This window comes from Terrapene carolina, unplaced genomic scaffold (genome assembly GCF_002925995.2).
Source record: "Terrapene carolina triunguis isolate 2854851 unplaced genomic scaffold, T_m_triunguis-2.0 Scaffold42, whole genome shotgun sequence".
In the NCBI taxonomy this organism is placed as follows: Eukaryota; Metazoa; Chordata; order Testudines; family Emydidae; genus Terrapene; species Terrapene triunguis.
Genome location: NW_020664393.1, coordinates 13115117 through 13137683, shown reverse-complemented (window position 1 = coordinate 13137683; position 22567 = coordinate 13115117). Strand labels below are relative to the sequence as shown.

The window sequence follows — 22567 nt, the reverse complement described above, 5'->3', positions numbered from 1 at the left end:
TTCTACAGAGGGATCAAAATGGTTGGACTCTTATGTGCCTATTCAGCAGGATGCTGGGAGGGACAAAGGTCCACATGTACAAGTCTAAGTTTATAATCTGAGATACTGTAACCTTCCCTTGATTGATCCCAATCTTCTCACTTGAGAATTACTTAAAACTATTTCACCAGTTCTGAAAGTGTAAATCACACTTAAAATAACAAGCTGTGTGAAGATCCTGTTTGATTACACCAATGTGAAATTCCGGGGTGCAATCCAGAAACAGTGAGAGGTTGTGTAACTACCTGCCCGGTAACCCAGAGTGCCTTAAATGCCCTGCTGCTGTGGTTCACTGCCCAACAGGGTGCTGGAACAATTTGTATAGTGGGGGGCTGTGAGCCATTGAACCAAACTGTAAACCCTGTATATGATGGAAACTACTTCAAGCAAGGGCTGCAAGACCCCTAGCAACTATGCTGCCCGGACAACAAAAGCCAGCATACAAGCCAGCACTGAGTGTCTGTGCGCTCTGCAGCTCTGGTTCAGTGCTCTGACCCCAGCAGCCTACCTACAGCACAACAGTTTCACCCTGAGCTCCAACACAGCGAGCAGATGGTAACCAAGGCTGGTGGAGACCAGGGTAAAACTGTTGTGCTGTAGGCATGCTGCTAGGGACAGAGCATTGAACCAGAATTCCATAGCACACAGACACTCAGTGCAGACTTGTACGCTGGCTGTTGGTATCTGGGCAGTGAACCACAGCAGCAGACCATTTAAGGCACTCCGAGTTACCAGGCAGGCTGTGACATAACTTCTCTCTGGTCTGGATTGCACCCCGAAATGTCACAGTCTTACATAGAACAGTCCTGTTAATATACCCAGAATGATATTAGCCTTTTCCTGAACCCCTAGATCCTTTTCAGTAGCAATACTGCCGAGTCAGTTATTCCCCATTTGGTCGTTGTACATTTGGTTTTTTCCCTTCCTAAGTGAAGCATTTTACACTTTTTATTGAATTTTATCTTGTTGATTTCAGACTTCATTCTACAATTTTCAAGGTTGTTTTGAATTCTAATCCTGACCAAAGTGCTAGCAACCCCTCCCCACTTCGTGTCATCCACAATTTTATAAGCATACTCTCCACTCCATTATCCAAGTCATTACTGAAAATATTGCATAGTACTGGACCCAGGGCAGACCCCCTGAGCGTGTTAAAGAGAGTTGTTTAAATGAATAACACATATACACAATATTAGCACATTACCTGTGGTGTGAGTTTTCTTTTGATACTTCTGTTTCCTTTCTGTACAATTCTCACATAAAAGCTTGTTGTTCCCCATTAACAGCTCCACAGATGTAAACTGGTAGAGGCAGGACTGAACAGAACATTCTTTAGAGCTAGTTATATAACTTTGAGAAAGAGTCTGAAAAGCATTTTGAGGGCTTTGGGACAAAGGGGACTTTTCCACTGAAAACATGGAATTGTTTGACAAACTTAATGATGGATCCCCACTGACGGGTTCTTCGCTTTCATTGACAATACTGTTGAAGCTGAGCTTGGATATGGCACTGGTGATCATCTCATTATTACTGTCACTTGGTTTGTTGTGTGGCAGTCTAATGTTTACCAAGTGGTTAAGCCCGTCAACGTGCAAACCAGATGCGTTACTGGATCTACCAGTAACTGCTCGCTTAGCAGCACTTTCACCTTCTGAGGCTTCGCTGTCTGCATCAACGCTACTTTCTGAATGGCTGACTTCTTTTTCACTGCCTTCAGTCTGACTTCCATTTGCTGTAGATACAGTAGCTGTATTTATGGCCTCAGAATACAAAACTCCAGAACCACCTTCTACTTCAAGCTTTCTTTTTTCATGCATGATAACTGGACTTCTCTCCTCCTCCCCAGAGGAGGATTTCCTGGCAAGACTTCTTTCATGATTTAACTGATTCTGGAAATTGCCACATTATTATTTCAAAGGGGCATGGGAGAGAAACAGAAAAAATATACTAGTGAATCTAAAGACAGTCAGATATCATTAAGTAGCAGTAAATATAACTTATGACACTTTCAAAACAAAATAAAACCCAATATTTTAATTTATCATCTAGCTATACAATTATTAATTTATTTATTTGTTTGTATTGTGTTAGCACCTAGGAGCCCCATTCATAAATCAGGACCCCACTGTGCTAGGCAATGTACAAACACAAAACAAAACAATAGTCCCCTGCCTCGAAGAACTTATAATGTACAGACTTGATCTCCTAAATTCTTTAGATAATCTGGTGCTTAAATGTAGATCCGTACACTGGGCAGAAAGAGATGTTACATAATTAGTGAGATCAATGCTTCTTGAGACAAATCATATCAAATTTGTGACACTATAGCTTCCGCTGTGGATGGTAAAGATTCTACATTCTGCTTGTAAACTTGGACTGTTAGTTTAGTTGGACTGATTATACATTTTGCTGCTAACAAAGAAATAGCACTCCCAGATCTATAACAAGATTTCTAATCATTGTAATTTTCATGGGACCTAGGCTGTCTTGTTCATACAAGAATTCTGATTTAAGATTTTGAAATATATTGATTTTTTTTATAAACTGAGAAATACTATTATATTAAAAAATAATCCTTAATAAAAATGAACAAGAAAAAGGTATCAAAAAAGGTCATTTCAACAAACTTTTTATTACTTCAAAATTAGTAAAAGGATTCACAAACTTTCCCAGCCAGCACTACTGCATGTACTTCTTCCCTTACTATCGCAACCATGCAGACAACTGTCTCTAACCAAACAGAGGTGTGGACTACGCCCTCTCTCATGCACTTCATATTAATGTAGAGTGAATGGCAATGCCAAAGTTTTTCTATTTTCTTTAATACTCTCTTGCCCTGGAACACCCAGTATAATAATAAATCATTGTGGTAGCTTAGTTTGAATTCTTGTCATTACTCTACTCTCACAATCTTTTGTGGCTGCAAAGGAACGCATGATAGTGGTCACAGGAAGAAATCATGGCTGATTTTGGTTGAGACAAGTTCCAGTTGCTTGTGCAGGCCTGGGAACTGCTGGAAGTAAGCTGAACTATGTTTTCTAGATGGCGATTTAGGCAATTACAGGGATGGGTGTTGTGGATGGGAGTTCAAGGGGTGGCACTTCCGTTCTTCCAGTCCCACCTGCACCAGGCTCAGCATGTTTTAAGTACCAAAGTTTGAAAATGTTGCCATCCATTAGATTCACCTTTTCTGTATTGACTACTCTACTACTGCAGCACCATAAATGAATGTAAAGGATGGTCTATGTATCTTTATTATATATTTTTATACCAATTCTACTTTTATATTGCCCTTGTATGTATAGTTATATTATCTGTAGTTGGATTATTTCAAATTTAAGAAGAGGAAAACGTGCAATCACAGAAAAATACTATCATAGATAAAAATCTAATCAAAACTGGCGTATGGTTAAGAAATGTCTATTTACATTCTCAGCTCTTTTTTCCTTTCGGTCTACCTTCTTGTAGCTAAGTTTCAATGAAAAACTTCTAGTCCGTCTATTTTTATCTTTATACTTAATTTCATTTTCCTTTATACATTCAGGGTGTGTCCAAAGTCCAGTTAAGTCAATGGAAATCCTTTCATTCACTTCAATGGGTTATTGATCAGACTCTAATTTTCCCATTACTATGGATGTCTGTGCTTTTATCTTTCTATCTTTTTGCCTTGTTTCCACTATACCTAGGGCCCTACCAAATTAACGGTCCATTTTGGTCAATTTCACAGTCATAGGATTTTTTAAATTGTAAATTTCATGATTTCTGCTATTTAAATATGAAATGTCACAGTGTTGTAACTATAGGGGTCCTGAGCTAAAACGGAGTTGTGGGGGATTGCAAGGTTATTGTAGAAGGGGTTGCGGTACTGCTACCCTTATTTCTGCGCTGCTGCTGGTGGCGGCATTGCCTTTAGAGCTTGGCAGCTGGAGAGCCCAAGCCCAGCTTTGAAGGCCAGCAGCAGCGCAGAAGTAAGGATAGCATGCTATGGTATTGCCACCCTTACTTCTGAAGGCAGTGCCTTACTTCTGCACTGCTCCTTGCAGAGCTGGGCCCTCAGTCAGCAGCCACCACTCTCCAGCTACCCAGCTCTGAAGGCAGCACAGAAGTAAGGGTGGCAATGCCGCAACTCACTTTTGGGTCAGGACCCTCAATTTGAGAAACACTGGTCTCTCCCGTGAAATCTGTATAGCATAGGATAAATGCACACACAAGACCACATTTCATGGGGGGAGATAATATTTCACGGTCTGTGATGCATTTTTTATGGCCGTGTGTTTGGTAGGGCCCTAACTATACCACTCTTCTCACTAGTTTTGTCTCATGTGTCTTCTTTGGTCCTTCTCCACTGCTATTCTTTTCATTCTAAATGTTCATTTTCTGTGTTTACGCCCTGATTTACCAGAACCCTTAAGCGTGTGCTGAAGGCTCCAATTCAGAAAAACATTCCTGCTCCGGAAGGGTGTTTGAGCACGACTTCAATTTTAAGCACATGCTTAAGTCCCATTGAAGTCAATGAAACTTAAACATGTTCCTAAATGTTTTACTTCATAGGGATGGACTTGTGTTTTCATAATTCGGGGCCTCAGACTGGAAAGTCATGGTGCAATTTAGCAAAGAAGAAATAAAAATTACAAAGACAAAACAACCACTAGTGAGAAAAACGTCTTGCCCCACTGAGGTTTGTTTAATTTCTACAAGTTGTTAAAAGGAACTAATTCACTATTGTTACTAATTCCTACCAGAATTCAGGATACAGTATTATGAAAACAGAGCTCATTAAGTCCTTAACACTAGGAAGTTTAGTTTGCTGAATAAAAGCATTAGGACTGGCAACTAGTGCCTGGATGTCTTCCTGCTGAAAGTGGATTTTTTCCAAGTGCCCTTGGAGCTCCAGATATAGGCTTCTCAAATCCTGCGCTAGAGAGACAGAATACAAACAGACTTGGAATTGGCAATTGCCTGTTTCAGATAGATTCAGTGCAGAGAAAGGATATTTAACATCTCTTAATCAAGTTATTCAGAAAGACACAGTGATGTATGGTCCAAAAGGAAAAAAAGCACAAGGATTTTTGAATCACAGAACCACACAACTTAGAGATGGGACAGATTTATTCGGTTATTTTGTGTATACCTGGGAAAACAAAGTTGCTTCCTATAATCTATTAGAGGGTTTTGTCTAGACTTGGAATACTAATTTTAAATGAACCCTGTATTTAAAAAAAAGGTTTTAAAAATCAGATTTATAGTTTGATTCATAATTCACTGACTGAAACTACCTACAGAGTTTTATGCTTCTGTCAATATTAGTAGTAGTTTCATATACATTCAGGAATTGTTTAAGTCATTCAGCATTGGTATTCTGACGTATTCTAATATTCTGCTGGATGCTACATACAATAAGGAGGCTTACAAAAAGGATATTCTAAATAGAGAACATGAATACCAAACCAAAGCCTCTGTCACACATTATTAGCAATAATGCATATACACAACATGGATTACAGATTTCCTTTCCTCTGCAGAGCTCTGAAATTTTTAAAAAGAAAATGCTTTCTTGTGAAATACTATAGAACAGAGCATGACAAAGGAAGGAGCTTCAGTGTTAATGAACATTTTTGTTAGTTTGGCAGGTCTTCAGAATGTTGTGCCACCATCAAGAAGGACCATGTTAAGGGGCTGAACTGTGATTCCCAAGCCTTTGGGCAACTGGAGGCTGAGTGCATCATAGAAGCCATATTCTCAGTCTCCAGGGGGACTGTGTTGGCTGTACTACTCTTGTAGCACACCCTGCCAACTGATCCACCAAATGGCACTAATGCTGACTTGCCTGCTCTCTTTGCCAGCATTACCACGCCTGTGATTTCAGCCAGAAGCAAACTTGGAGGATAGCACGAGGCGGGAGGCCAACAAAACGAAGTCAAGTGAATTAAAAACTAAATCTAGAGAAAAGATCACTTTTACAAATGAAGCCATATTTTCAAACCACATGGCATCCCAGTCACTGATTTTTTCATGCATATAATGTTCTCTATATTTTTATAAATCTGTAATTTAGCTATTTAAAAATATGAACTTTAAAAATTCCAACATCTATAAATCTAGAAGTAAATATGCAGCAGATCAATTTGAAGTTGATTTTTTTAAGCCTCCCATTCATTGCACACTAGAATTCTACTTTGTTACCTGAAACATTCTAACAGGGTTTGAATATAAAGTGGGCCAGCAATGCTGTTACATTCTAACCTTATCTTTTGTTAAAGAGTGTCTCCTGGTGATTTTTGGTTGTTGATTATTTGGCGCAGTAATAGCAGAGCAGTTGAACTGACCAAGATCTGCTTCTTGTATGTTTTTACATTTACTTGTCTTTCCCAAAGGCACGGGTTTTGAGACCTGAGAAATAAAATATTGTGATTTAGGAAAGAAATTATATAAAATCCCATTTTCCTTGTACCCATAAAATAACTAAATGCAAGTTTCTCAGTTGTTTGCAGTGCGTAGCCATGTTGGTCCCATGAAACTGAGAGAGCTCTCATATCTTAGTTGCACTTTTATTTAGTACTAGTCTAAATAAAGCCACATTCTTTGGTTAACTGGCCTCTGACTTGTGATACACAACTGCTTTCTAAGTTTATAGAACATAACCTACTATACCTGGGAAAACTGCATTGACACCCAAGGGTCTGCAGATATAAAAATGGGAACTTCCATTCCCAGGAAAACAATATGATCAAAGAGGCACCAATTCCACTCATTCTCAGTAATCCTCAAACACAAGTTAAAACTGCCTTTCCCTAGTAGAACCACTGGGGAACAGTGGTGGTGAAAAAACTGCCTGTCTTTCCCCCAGAGAGAATTCTCTTGGAAGACCACTGACTCCACAGATGCAGAAGGGTGAAATTTGTAACAACAAGGATCAAACAAACAAACAAACAATTGTGTTCCAGCCTCCAACCATCAGTTCCTTTTTTACGTAAGTTATTAAATGCTCTCTTCAGCCTACATGTGAATCTACAGTGGAGCTGCTAAGAAGGATACTTAAAACAAAAACAAAAACCCAAGACTTTCTTCCAATTAATGAAGAGAGCTTATAAAACTCTGTGCTAATCATTACATTCAAAATAATGTTCTAAAATAACTTGGAACAATGATATTCACAGTGAACCAATTTTTACATTACCTCATCACTTTGTTAGCCTTCAGTGAGAGTTGCAGGTAAATCTCTGAGCATTTAAATACTACTTTAGTCATTTCTTTAGATATAGAAAGCAACAGATTGGGAATTGACTTTTCAAAAGCTTCTAAGTACCCTGAAATTGGTTTGCATTTAGTCTAATTTAACAATAATCTGTTTGAACGTGTATGGGTATATGTACACAAAGTATTATAAAACTAAACATATGACTATTTATGAATTGTTCTACATTTAGGCTAATTTAATATACAGATACAGACACTGTACATATTTTTTGTATATACATATACAAATTACATAATATATTACATACATACACACACTAAGGTTATTAAAGCAAAACAATGTGTATCTATACATTTCTATACACACATTTTTATACAGATGTGTAAAAACATACTCCAGCAGAAGCTGTGATTATTTATTAAATATTTGATTTGTTTCTTACCCGCTCCTCTATTATAGGGAGTGAAAGATCAATGAAAGGTTCCTTTACTGTGGAAATCTTGGAGGAAAAGACAATTAAATACAAAGAACTGTATTAGAGTTCTAGCATGAAGTCTCCATGTTTCTATTATAGTAGGAAAAAAACTATACAAAAGCTCAGGTGCAAGATCTTTTTAATTAGAATGAAGAACTTTCTACAATCCTTGTACTAAATATTTACTTAAAGCTAACTGTGATTTTATTTTGGGTCAGTAAGTATTGGAGAATGCAATGTCAAATTTCAGTGTATAAAAACACTGGACAAGGTCATATATATCCCTGTGATCCATACACAGAAGAGACCTTCCCTTCCCACTCAAAGAGTGTCATAAGAACGGCCCTACTGTGTCAGCCCAATGGTCCATCCAACCCAAGCCACTATCTTCTGACAGTGGCTGGTGCCAGATGCTCCAGAGGGAATGAACAGAACAGGGCAATTATCAAGTGATCCATCTCGTCGTCCAGTCCTACAGGCTTAGGGATACCCAGAGCATGGGGCTGCATCCTTGACCATCCTGGCTAATAGCCATTGAAGGACCTATCCTCCATGTCAGTTGCCACTAAGTATTCCCTTACCTGCACAGGCTCTCTAAGGGTGTGTAGCAATACATGAGAGGGCAGGAGGTAAGCAGGGGAGCTGCATACTGTCCCCATCCCAGAACCTAGAGCAAACTAAAAAGATAGGGAAACCCTTTGAAAGGGAAGTCCCAGAGACAGATCCTGGATGGGGAGTCACTGGCAGCATGGCTTGAACAGCAACATGGCACAAGGGAACAGGCAGTGAGCCACAGGAATCACGTGATAGCTGGCGGATCTCAGATCTATGCAGATGTTGGAGGACGTGGTGTTTGTGGTTGGATTACCAATTTCTTCTGCAGGCAGAGGGTGCAAACCCAATGGAAAACTGCAGAGTAAACGCTGAAGGGAAACTTGGAATCTTTTGACCCTATGCAGAAATGTTTGAGCTTTTGCACTGTTCATGAATACAATTATTGATATAATTGTCATTTACTCAACAAGCGGGTAAAATGACAGGATTCTGCCTAGACATATCTGAAGTGATGTACCCCAAAATGGGTTAAATCATGAAACTGGTTCATTCGCTAAAGCTAAAAAGCTATTATATGAATTTCTTGGGTCACACATCTACACTTAGAGTGGTACTAGTAGTTAAATTAAAGCCAATCTATGGAAAAACTTTATAGGGTGTTTAAAAATACCCTAATTTATTCCAAAATTATGTTTTGCTTCCTGAAAACCATAATAAAAAGGTATGCTAGAATTACAGAGAGTTGGACTTTATCTACATAGTGCTAGACAAAAAAATCCCTATCAACGCTGATAAAGGAAACTGAGCTGGAACCTTGTTTTGATGTGGTTGTAGCCAGCAAATTCCTGATTCCTGTGCAGACTAAGCAACAGTAATATGGTACATATAACTTCTAACCTTTCTAAGTTGTATGCAGATAAAGTTCTTCATTGATACCAGTGACATATTAAAATTATATTCTGCACTTTACACAAGGGGAAGATTACCAGGCACTGCAGAACTGTGATTAATTATTCAGACTGAAAGGGTTTATTATATGTCTATAATATGAAATATAATATTGTAAACCAAATATAAATGCAACATTCAATAATTCATGAAAATTTATCAAAATAATAAACTTTTCATCCTTTTGACTCTAAAGGAAATTCTAACGATTATGGAAATTACTTATTTTTGATAAAATGTTGATCAATACTAAGTTACTAAAGTTATATATTGTTTAATAAAAATATCAAGTTAACTACTAAAAGTATTTCAAGAAGAGACCATTTAGATCAATATCAATTCCATAATCTGATTAAATATATTTTCCCCACTCCCATTAATCAAATCAACATTTCCCAAAGTGTGGTCCATGTCCCAAAGGGGGCAAGAAAAATGGATACATTAAGATGGGGAGGACTTTAACAACACATGACAGAGTTGCAGGGGCAGGGAGGGTGGACTGGTTTCATTTTCCCGAAGCGGGGCCCAGTTTTCAAAAATCTGGGAAATGCTGCATTAAATACATGATCAGTATTTCCCAAACTATTGTAGAATTTGGAACCTCCAGCCCAAGATTAGCTAGACACAAACAAATTAAAGCATTTAAATCTTTTCCGAGTCACATGACTCCTTTGTATGAGTGGAAAGGATAATATTTTAAGGACAAAATAGTCCTTTTTAATAAGCAGCCTTCAATAAAATCTTTTTACAAATAAATAGTATAAAAATGACAATACATTTCTATTCCACATCGAGCTGAATTCCAAAATACCTACATTTTCACATTCCTCACACATGACAGTGCTAGTCAATTCACCAACAAAGATCCTATCTATGAAGTTCATCTTCACACCCTCTCTTCCATATGCTGAAAAAACATTACCTTTTTTAATGTGAAAAAAACAGATCCAATGCCACTGTATAAGTACAATGTAATTCTTTCTATGGTTTATTCGGAACACACATAGTACAATGTAGGAATAGGTTCAAAATATTTCCTACCACTAAAGAAATTAATTCAATAAAATATATCATTTACTTTAATATTTGTCAATGCTTAGAAATACAGAATTCAGTTTCTCCCTCTCCCTCCCCCTCCTCCTTCAGTAACAGAATAATGCTGCAACTCCTTTTAAGAAAGGTTTTTTATTTTAATACACAATGCAAGTCATAAGTCCTATTGATATAATATTCTATTGCACTGTAGCAGGCATTTAGGCAGGAGACCTGCTGGTTGATTTTCTAAATGACAAATAGCTTCTAAAAAACTGTACAACTCAAAACCAAAACCTGTTCAATAGATTTGTAATACATTATCAAGATCAAATTACTACAGGTTTGGCAAGGATTAACTTAATTTTTCAGAACAATTACAATACCATTGGAATTTTAATTAAGCTAATTGCTTGCTGTACACAGAAAGTTAAAGTATTATGCAAATAAAAGACTGAGGTTTAGACAATACTGCCCTGATTCAAATAATTTATCTTATTTTTGTGTTGTTATTCTCAACACACTTATGTCGTCAGCAACCTTGTGGCAATTTAATCAACAATGCATTTAAGGTGGTCTCTTTATGAGTGATGCAATAGTTGTGGCCTTAATGAAAGATCTGAAGATGCAGCAGAATATTTAAGTAAAAGTTTTACACGCCTATATGACAGTAATTAACAAAAGAAAGCCTTTATTCTAGATACTGGAAACAGATTAGTACATAACACTTCGATACTTTACATGTGCACTAGATGGCACCAGAATAACACATAATAAAAGCCTTATAAAACCATCTACAATACTTCAAGGCAGTCAATTTTGAAAATTATATTTTAATTTATATTATAATATTATAGTGATTCATTTGCTAAAAAGAACTTAAAAATAAATCACTATAAATAACAAGACAATATTGTATTAAAGAATAACATACCTTTAACTTTTCTTTTAGTTTCCTCATCTGCAGTTTTAGTTGTTGGATTGTTGAATGCTTTTAAGATACCAGCTTGTATACGCTATAAATATAAACACAAATATTTAATAAGTATTTTCAGTGGGTGATAGGCACTCTAAAAACACTGACAGACTGTTAGAAACAATTTTTGGTTATTTCCAGAAAACTACACAAGTTTATATAACTCTAGCTTTAACTACATCAAGCATTTTTCCTCACAAAAAGGGCAAATTTTAGGTAGGTAGTGAATTTATCTAGAAATTGTGGATTATGAAGTGAACATTGCTAGGAAAGAAAATAATAAATTGCTTTGTAGTGCAGTGACTGACTGGAATATAAATGTGTAAAATTTGCTAAATATCTTTAACCATGCTTCAATTACTCTATTTAGAGAGTAGTAGGTTTAAATTTTATTTGCTAGTCAATACAACCTTTAGTCACACATCAATGTGTGTACAGAAAACTCCCATTAACCCATATAAGGATTATCTGAATGTACTGAAGAGAATGTAGAACCCTAAAAATATATTTTTGGAGGCGGCGAACTGCATCTAAATAGCATCCAACAGAATTATATTACTTGTACCTATAGCTTGCACATAAAAATAGCAAGTTTTGCCCACTTCTCAGCAAAAAATTAACAGCAGTTACCATAGTGAGATCTCATATTACTAAGGCTTCAATATTTCTACAGAATATATAACTAACTTTTCCCCAGTATGCTGTGGAATAGCATAAATAATTAAACTAAACAATACTCTCAAATACAGGACCAGAGTACATTTTTGGATGCATTATCCATATGTCCCTGTTTTTATTTTCCTCCCTTTTTAAAAGTACTTATTCACAGTCTTCAGTAATATGTAATGGGTTTCCATTTCATTAGTGAAAAGTAGCAAAGTTCTACTGTATTACTATATTTGTTAAATGGCACATGGAAGTCACAAACAGAAACGAGCTGTGATGCTACAAAAGTTGTGTATGTAGTCCATAGCAGACCTACTAACAAATAATCATCACTTTTACAACATAGTTCTAAAGTATAAAATATATATTAAAATTTGAGATGGTATAAATTGTCATGTCATGTCATGTCCCACTCAAACCATATGTCCTGGGAAATGCTATGATGAAGGATAGCTTTTGAGGTTCGATTTCCAGTTCATCTATCTACCCACAGATTAGTCATACTTCTACCTTATGAGTATGTGACCTGGCTTGTGAATTAAGTCCGGATGCCCCAAGCTCCGCTTTGTTCATCTTAAAGCCAACAATATACTAAAAGGTCTAATCAATACGTAATTCACCAAGTTGAATACCATAAATGGGTTTAGGGCCATAAGCAACCCCTTTTGTTGGGATTAGTGCGTTGAACCATTTATTTAGGTCAAAGAAAGACATAGTCTTTGAATGGTCAGGGTGCTACTAACAATGGCAGCAGACATTAATCAATTAGCAGCAGGGATCAGCTACTTCAAACCCTGGTGTGAAACAATCTCCAGCACACATCGCTGGAAACAGCAGACAGTGTGTAATTTGGATTGTGGTATTGACAGACTTTTATTTTAAAGGTCCACTTTTATAGATTAATGTATTTTCAGAAGGATACAGAAAAAAATAAAAACAGGATTCCAAATAATGCAATATTGTTTCAGAAAGCCCAGAAATTGGAGACAAAACCTCAAGGCGCTGTAGAAGAACTGTTTTATAGGTTATAAAAACAAATTAAAAGCACAGTGAAAAGGTAATTTATGTAGCGCTATAAAAGCATTTTGAGATTGCACTCACCTATTTGAATACAGTAGATATATTTTAAAGGACCAAATAGCTTTGATTGAAAAAATTAATCAGAATTTGTAAGAGAAGTGCCAATTAGACTGCTCAACTAAACAGAAGGTTTATCACAGGTACACTGAAGTGGTTAGCCGCTATTTTATCAGGGCTGTTACCGAAACTTTACACTCAAAAGCAAACATTTAAAGGCAGCATGAAAGAGGAAGGTTAGTGGCTATAATCATTTCTAAAGGATTCTGGTGGCAGACATATTGCTGTAGGCTTTCTTCAATCAAAAAACACATGGTAGTGACACTCCATAACAATAGCACGATTAACAGCTGTGCAGTTCCCATGACAGACAATGCTGCTACTGCTTGTATCTGACTGGCACAACTGTCATTGCTCACAAGATTGAATAGATCCACAGATCTGACATTCTCAGTTTGTCATACCATTTATAGACCCGAAAAAGAAAGGGGGAGAAAAATGAGCTTTTACTAGTAATGTCCCTTACTGCACAGCCTGAGGTGACAAAGTCACTGTTAATAGTAATGCACCATTATGGCAAAACAGGGGTTTAAGTGCTGTAAAAGGTGGGACCAACCTTCACTTACCCAATGACAGAGATGGCAGAAATACTGTACAACCTAATGTATAAAGAAAATATTCCTCAACATGTTCTATTATGGTGATAACAGCAGCCACCATTACTCTCTAATGAAACTATTAATAGGACAAATAAAAAATACACGCTAAGACCTAATGACGCTGCCATGTTCACTGGTGGCACTGGAGTTTATGCTGTCATTTTTGTTAATCTGTTCATTATGGGGAGAGGGAGGAGTGTCAGAATATTAGTTTAAGTAAGCATTCCCTTGCTTTTACTGTTAAACCTATATTCTTATAGGTAGTACAGTAAATAGGGTTTAAACCACTCTACCCCATTAAAGTCAATAGGAACAGCACAGTAACGCCATCACTACAACACTCTGAAAACTCTTTTTTCCCCCTTAAATTAAAAGAAATAAAAAACAGCTGTCCTTATAGTTTTGCTCAATGGGTCATTTTATGACATTATAATGTCAGGACTGAGAAAAGCTTCTCCATAGTTCACTATTTTTATGATGCAGCCTATTGTTTACATGAACTAAGTTTTCAGGTTTGCAACAAGGAGCTTGTTATTATTAAACTGGGTTTGAGTTGATGTTAGCAATGCATTTCCACAATTCATGCTAACCACTTTTGCAGCTTATTTATAGATACTGTCACTGCATAATCTTGTTGTACATTATAAGCTATAATAGTAATGTCTATAGACTTTATTCAGTCAATTAAAATATGGACTGACTGATGACCAGATGTGCCATTTGGCAAAAAAATAGTTCCATGAAGTCCAAAATACATAAAAATACTGCATCATAGAGCTGTTATGTGGCGATGGCTCAATGGCTCTATTGTGCCAGAGACCCGGGTACAGGAGTGGCTTCAGATCTCATGTCCATGATAATTCAGTATAGGTACATTACAGATACTAGACAAGTAAACTTTGCTTGGGATGGAAGAAGGGCTATATTGAATGATTACTACTATAGTAAAGTGCCTCCTTTGGGAAAAGTCTATTTTCTATTACACCTGAAGAAAGACCTTTTCCTCTGAGTCAGAAAGAGGCAAAACAGTGATGAACCTGAGATGTCAAACAAATCAGATCAGATGTATTATGGTTCAAAACTGCACTTCTGGAAACAGGGAAGTAAGGGGCAGAAATGAAGAAAATAAATACTAAATGTGTATAGATATCTTTTTTATATAAAAAGCTTTCTTTATGTATATATATTTAGTACTTGATCTAGATTTGTTAAGTAATGGGAAGTACAATTTCATCTGTAAAACAAGCATTTTTTCTTCACTTAGAACATTGCTAAAAGACATTAGAAACTTGGATAATATTTTTGCTTTAATTTTTTTCCAGTCAAATTGGTTTTAGTGAAGTTTTATAACAAACTAATTGCTCCCTGGATGTGGGGCAGTATATGAAGCTTTATCCTGAAGCAGATTTTACCAAATGAGTTAGGGAGATGACTTTTACCCTACCACTTTAAAAGTATATTTTTTAATAACTACAGATGAATCGGTCTCCTAAAATGGTGCTTCCAAAGTCACTGTAAAATTATAACAACCACTATTTATGATATCCCCTTCAACAATCAACTGAAATCTGTAGCCAGATCAACAAATTTAAAATACCACAATGAAAATGTAATAATCAAGTTGCTTTTTTGAAAAATAGTGGAAACAAGCCTTAGTAGTCATTTCATTATGTATATTTTAAACAGAGAAAACAAAGTGTGTGAAAAGGTGACATCTGATCTACAGTCAATTCGAGCTAGTTCACTGAAAATATACATAGATTTTACCTTTGTTTCTTCTATTCTCATTGCATCCAACAAATAGTGGAGAAGCTCTTGGCTATCCTGCTGTTGAAACCCTTTAAACCGAGGGGCCCTATAGAAGAAGCGAGAAAGAAGTTCAAAATGACTCCGATGGCTTCCACTTAGGATCTCTGGGGAAGCATTTTCAAAACACTATGCCCCCTCCCCCTACCGTGCCCCTCCTCTACCCTTCCAAAATAATAATAATAAATCATCATCATCATCATCATCATAAAAAAGACAAAAACCTCAGGCTGACGTATAGAATACAAGACTCAGTGTTATAATACGTACAATATTGGGAAAAAATATATTTAGAGACTGAAGGAACATCTTGAGTCTTGGACCAAATGGTAACATACTCCAGGTCAGAAATTACACAAGTACAGTTACTTAGAAAGTAACAGTAAGATAAGAGCTCATCCTCATTTATATTTCAATAATCTACCTATGACAGCTTCAAGCCTACTTGCTCAACCTTTCGATTTGTAACTTACTGAATGTAGTGAAAGGCATCTGAATGGGTAAGATGGTGAATATATTAAAAAAATAAATGCCATGCACCATATGAATTTTAGTTTGTACTGGGGTAGGGGTTCCCAAACTTGGTTCGCGGCTTGTTCAGGGTAAGCCCCCGGCGGGCTGCGAGACGCTTTGTTTACCTGAGCGTCCGGAGGTACGGCCGCTCGTGTTTCCCGCAGTTCCCATTGGCCGGGAACAGCGAACCGCGGCCACTGGGAGCTGCGAGTGGCCGTACCGTGGACGCTCAGATAAACAAAGTATCTCGCAGCCCGCCAGGGGCGTACCCTCAACAAGCTGTGAACCAAGTTTGGGAACCCGTGCACTGGGGTGGGGGGAGGGGAAAAGAGAAACAAATTCTCTCATGATTTGCTGATGTACATAATTTCTACTAAACCCCAGTAATCTTCTATTTATGATAAATTTCTTTAAATCATGCTGTTACTAATAGAGATGGGTGTTCTTAAATAAACATTCCCATTCTGGAAAACCAGGTAATCTTCTTAATCGCTAATATGAGTTAAATAATTTTTGGTTATATAATCAGTTATTCAGTGTTATATAATGAATAACGGCGATTAATCGCAGTTATGCAATTGAATTTTTAAAAATTGTAATTAAAAACAATCGCATAAATCACAGTTTTAATCGCACTGTTAAACAATAGAATACCAGCTGAAATTTTAAAAATATTTTTGGATGTTTTTCTACATTTTCAAATATATTGATTTCAATTACAAACACAGAATACAAAGTGCTCATTTTATATTTCTTTTGATTACAAATATTTGCATTGTAAAAACGACAAACAAAAGAAATAGTTTCCCTCCCCCGCAGCCACGCCGGCAGCACTCAGGGCCACGGGGTTGTGCGCTCCTGCCGAGCAGCGCGGCAGCATGTCTGGCTCCGGCTGGGCAGCACAGTGGCCGGACATACTGCTCTGAGCGGCATGGTAAGGGGGCCGGGGCTTGGGGGTTGCATAAGGGGCGGGGGGTCCCAAGGGACAGGGAGCAGTTGGATGGGGTGGAGGTTCTGGGGGGCAGTCAAGGGACGGGGGGTGGGGTTGGATAAGCATGCGAGTCCCGGGGGGCCTGTCAAGGGGCGGGGGTGTGGATAGGGGTCAGGGCCGTCAGGGGACAGGGAGCAGAGGGGTTTGTCTAGGGGGTGGGATTCCAGGTGACATTGTAAACAAGCAGGCAGCATTATCTCCTGCAAATGTAAACAAATTTGTTTGTCTGAGCGATTGGCTGAACAAGAAGTAGGACTGAGTGGACTTGTAGGCTCTAAAGTTTTACATTGTTTTATTTTTCAATGCATTTATTTTTTTGTACATAATTCTACATTTGTAAGTTCAACTTTCATGATAAAAATATGGCACTACAGTATTTGTATTAGGTGAATTGAAAAATACTATCTTTTGCTTTTTATTGTGCAAATATTTGTAATCAAAAATATAAAGTGAGCACTGTACACATTGAAATTAACATATTTGAAAATGTAGAAAACATCCAAAAATATTTTTAAAATGGTATTCTATTAACAGCATGATTAATCGCGATTAATTTTTTTCATCGCGCGATTAATCACAATTAATTTTTTTCAATCACTTGACAGCCCTAATAATCATACAATATTAACTCTTGTCATCTCTTTAATAGGCAGCAGGTTTAAAAAACAAAAACAAAAGGAAGTATATCTTCACACAGCGTGCAGTCAATCTGTGGAACCCAAGACTATAACAGTGTTCAAAAAAGAACTAGATAAGTTCATGAAGGATAAGCCCATCAATGGCTATTAGCCAGGATGGACAGGGACACAAAACCATGCTCTGAAGTGTCCCTAGCCTCTGTTTGCCAGAAGCTGCGAATGGGAGACAGGGGATGGATCACTTGATGATTACCTGTTCTGCTCATTCCCTCTGAAGCACCTGGCATTGGCCATTGTTGAAAGACAGGATACTGGACCACTGGTCTGACCCAGTATGGCCATTCTTACGTTCTCTTCGTATACAGTTTTACAAGGACATGTGCAGCACCATGAATTCTCAACTCACAGCACACCCACGTCTGACTTTGTTCTTAAATTTAGCAAACTACAATACCTTATTCCACTTATGAAAAATATTGCTATATTACTGCAAGCCAAAAGGATACTTTTATTTCTAGAATACATAAAAAGCCTCAGACTGAAAACAAAATATTTTAAGCATCTTTTTGACCTTGCCAATCCACTCCATAAAGCTCGGTCTGGAACAGCAGGGTAATAGGTTGGTGTATGTGACTGCTGACATTTTTCAAAGTGGCCTACGGGATTTGGATGCCCAATTGTAGTTTTGAAAAATCACAGCTGAAGGAGCCAGCTCATGTCTCACTGTAGTAATTCAAGTAACTCCATCCTCAGTTATATAAAATATTATGATCCCACAGCATGGCTAAATACCAAAAGTTACACATTCCATCTTGTGTGTGGTTACTGAATATAGCAATAAGTTATCTAGATATGTCATCAAAACCCAAGGAGGATCACATAAAATTATTCATTCATAACAAAGGCGATTTTGATCTTGCTGTGTTCTACAGCATGTTCAGCTCATCCGAATAAATCACCTAGGCTGTATCAAAAAGGGTCTTGATATAAATGGCACCTTTTCTAATTTTGATCATATCTTCAAGAAATCTGGGGGGGGCAGGGGGTGGGAGGGAGGTAACAGAATTCCAAGAGTCAGACACTTCTATACCCAGAAAAGCATTAGTGTTAGTCCTATCAAGCTTAGCTAATGCTATGCTTAGCACAGTAGATCCAGTCTCCTCAGAAATTTTTACCCACTACATGGTCCAAGGTACACAAAGCAATGTATGAATACTTAGTAACATTCTTTGCTGTTACCTGGTAGCAAGAGAATACAAAGAAACCTCAGTAGTAATAGATAATTCTTGATAATATAGTTTAACACCCAAAAGTTATTCACCACAGATTTTTATCTGCTATCATAATTTGCAAATCATTTTGGAAATCTTTCCCAATTCCACTAGTAACTCCTGACATGTAATAGTATTTGACGAGTTCTCAACCAAAAACAAAATAAGTCATCTAACTATTGGAGGAATGATTTTGCCGGTCCTCTGCTTCAACACCCATTCCAGAATGTATTGAACTTAAACAACAAACATGAAACTGCACAAGCTCTAGGTATACTCTGATCAAGAAAAATATTGTCTTCCAAATATAGAAAAGATAATTTGTGTGTTTAAGCAACAGGCAAAATGCTGATTCTAGGTCAGTTTCTGCCATGAGTTGAGCTGTTATTGCAAGTCCTAATTATCTGTATCACTTGATCAAAAGCAGCATATAATACTGAGCACAGCAAAGGGTCTATATAATCATTAACTGATTGCCTTCTGGATGGAACAAATTATGTACAAGTCTAAAGTTGCCAAGAGCTTTCCTCAAGACCACTGCCAGAAGGAAAATCTGTATATGCCTGAATAGCATATTCTTAAATGGCCCTGCCATCCTTCCTCATGCTAATTCTTTTAACCACTTACTACACCCTCTGGCATCAAAACTATAACTACAGAATATGTCTGAAGCATAGAGATTGTCTAATTGTTTTTCAGAAAAAACAGTATTTTCCTCCTCTCCTCCTGCATGCTCCTGGCTACACAGGGAGTTACTCTGCCACACACAAACAACTGTTCTACTGCAAACATTTACCTCTATGAGCATTGTAACCATGATCTGAGAACAGCGTGTAGAAGGAGCAGGAGTTCAGCTCCAGGACCCTTTCCCCAAGGAAAGCTCCGACCGGCATCTCTTTAGAATTATCTCCCACCCAAAAAAGAAAAACAAACAAACAAAAACACAATGAGAAAATCAGGCAGAAACTAAAGTACATCTCTACCCTGATATAACACAACCCGATATAACACGAATTCGGATATAACGCAGTAAAGCAGTGCTCCAGGGGGGCAGGGCTGCGCACTCCAGCGGATCAAAGCAAGTTCGATATAATGCGGTTTCACCTATAACGCAGTAAGATTTTTTGGCTCCTGAGGACAGTGTTATATTGGGGTAGAGGTGTAGTTAAATATAAGGAGAAAAAAGAAAAGTTATCAGTTAATTCCAGGATTTTATTGGACCTATTCTGCATGGCTCACTGTACCTCATGTCTGTGCCTAGAATCAGTCTCTAAAGCCCTCAGTTTGCCTGGTCACTCCATCTATGGGAAAACTTTCTGCAATGCATCCTGATACCTAAGCCAACACAAATTTCTTTTTAGTGCCCTTTAGCCTGTTACCCAAAATTCTTCAAACTGGCAACCATCTTTGCTTTATTATTATTTATATTTTTTAAGGGCTGACCCTATGACTGACCTATACAAGACACAAAACTCCATCCCAAAAGAGTTTACAGTGTAAGGGCCAGATTCTTACCCAGGCTCAATAGTACCAGCATAAGGATATCAGAATCTGGTCCTTCTAGATTAAGACAGGATGACCTGAGAAGCCCTGAAAACAATTATAACTCAAAGTTAATCTTCTTTGTTCCCTTCTTGTATGCATATACTATATGCAAATGCTTTTCATGGGGGAGAAAGCTGCATTCTACTTGTCATCCTAGTTCCCTTTAATACCTTCCATCTCCACAACTGGCAAGGAGGAAGGAAGATTTGGTCTTATCAATGCAAACTGATGGTGTGTGGAAAGACCAATTTTTCATGGGCAGCTGGACCCACCCTGCAGCCACCCTGAGCTCGCCAAGTGATAAGACAAAATGCATCTGGAAATTACGCCACCTCCAGTTAGAACTCAAATCAGGATTGGCTTCTACAGAAAAAGTAAGATCAAAATCTTCCTTTCTGTGAGAGAACCTCCTGCTTAGCAGTACCTATCTTGACACCAAGCAGGCTAGCTATGGAGGAAAGCAGGGAATACCATCTAAGACACTGGCTCCCAGAATTCCAAAGACTACACATGCAGACATTCTTACAGTCACTCTGTAATGATAAGTAAAGGGACGAATCAAGCTTTACACTGATACCGCGCTGATCTCATCCACCAAAGCAGACTCCCTTGTCAGCACAAGAGGAAGCCATCCTCTAAGAAGAGTGGGCCTTACAATATCCAGAGTATGCCTAAAGGCCTCCCTTGGACAGACAGAAAGGAGGTTAATGATCTGATTCCTGTGAATTAGATTTGGGAACAAAACAGGGTACTGTAATGTTCTATGCCCTTATTAAAAACTGAAAAAAGGTATTTTCAGGAAAAGGCAGCAATTTACCAATGTTTTAGGTAGAGGTAAATACCTTTAAACAGGCTACTTCCATGGACAGTCAGAAGGGAGGGAAAAGACAGTGGCTGAAAGTTTACACAGAGGAAAGTGGCGTCTGAGGAGTTCTAATCTGGAATTTGGCAGAGCTTTAATCACCCCTAATAATCCTTAACACTAGAGGATGAGACCCTACCAGGAACCCTTATAAGGCTTCCTGATTGCTCCCAATAATGAAGCTTGACCATTTAGAGTGTGAAAGGCTCCTGTACTTGTACAATGGAATGGAATTATGTAACAAAGGTATATGTAAACAATCTTACAAGACCTAGAAACAAAAAACAAACCACACAAAATGACAGTATGATTAAAAGACAGATGGATCCAGAATGGTCTTTGAATTCCTAAATGCTTCATGGAAGCGGTGTTATTTTCATAAAGACAGAAGTAGCCAAGTAGTGTTTGAAAGGAGAAGGAGAAGTTAATAATAGTGGTGATTGGTACAATAACAGCCTCCTGTGAATGTAGTTGGCATTATGGTAAAAAAGAATGGTAGAGACCCAGGATTCTAAAAAATATATAGATGCTGAATTAAAAATTGTTAGATTATCTACACTTTAAGATATGGAAATACATAGTTCAGACACCCAAACCACCTTAACTCTGCCCTGTAATGATATGTTGAGAGGTGTGAAAAAAAATTCACGAGTCTTTAAAAGCCAATCTATTCTGGGACCAAAAACAGTAAAATGCCTTCATTATAATCATCCAGTTTTTGCATGGTGCCACTGCAGAGCACAGTTAAAGTTGTTTGTGTATTTCCATATCTTAACATGTTTAGATTTCTTTTAAGTTTAACCTTAACTCTGAATTTCCTAGGTTTGTAATGCTTGCTTTTGGTATAATTACAATATCCCTGTAATCATTAATCTATTACTGATATGTATTATCTACCATAACTCCATCTTAGTTTTTGTTTGCAAATTTTAAAAAAATCCCTAAAAATTTCATACATGAACACTAAAAAGAAGCCCAAAGAGAATGCTACCATATGATATTTTTAACGGTTGTACAGAAATGTTGATACGTAATATCAATCTTCAATCATTTTAAGGCCAGTTTCACCAGTCTTCTCTGGTAGCTTTATGACACACTGGAAGAGCACAAAGCATCCAGAATATATTGGCCAGTTAGGCTAGATTTACAGCTGCATTGCATCATCAGAGCAGCACAAAGCAGTCAAAGTACATTATCCTATTTTTCCTTTCCTGCCTGTCCTCCACATTCCCTTATACATATAGGCCCCAAGTTCCCCATTTCTCCAGTCTTCTGTCCTTTGCATTTTGCCATGCACACACAATAGTTTCCCTTGC

The 22567-nt window shown here is 37.5% G+C and overlaps 1 protein-coding gene across 4 annotated transcripts in view; it reads right to left on the bottom strand.

Moving 5' to 3' along the window:
- The window catches only part of USP45 (ubiquitin specific peptidase 45), an 85871-nt gene that overhangs the window by 10141 nt on the left and 53163 nt on the right, over positions 1–22567 (bottom strand). For 2 of the 4 annotated variants that reach the window (XM_024198422.2, XM_024198424.2), the window contains 6 exons: positions 15393–15480; positions 11182–11263; positions 10031–10122; positions 7680–7736; positions 6283–6429; positions 1244–1928 (listed from right to left, as the gene is read on the bottom strand). In XM_024198422.2, coding sequence (XP_024054190.1) covers positions 1244–1928; positions 6283–6429; positions 7680–7736; positions 10031–10122; positions 11182–11263; positions 15393–15480 — 1151 coding nt within the window. Of the gene's footprint in view, positions 1–1243; positions 1929–6282; positions 6430–7679; positions 7737–10030; positions 10123–11181; positions 11264–15392; positions 15481–19640; positions 19874–22567 lie in introns of those variants that run through there. The other 2 variants (XM_024198425.2, XR_002908027.1) reach the window with 2 other exon arrangements.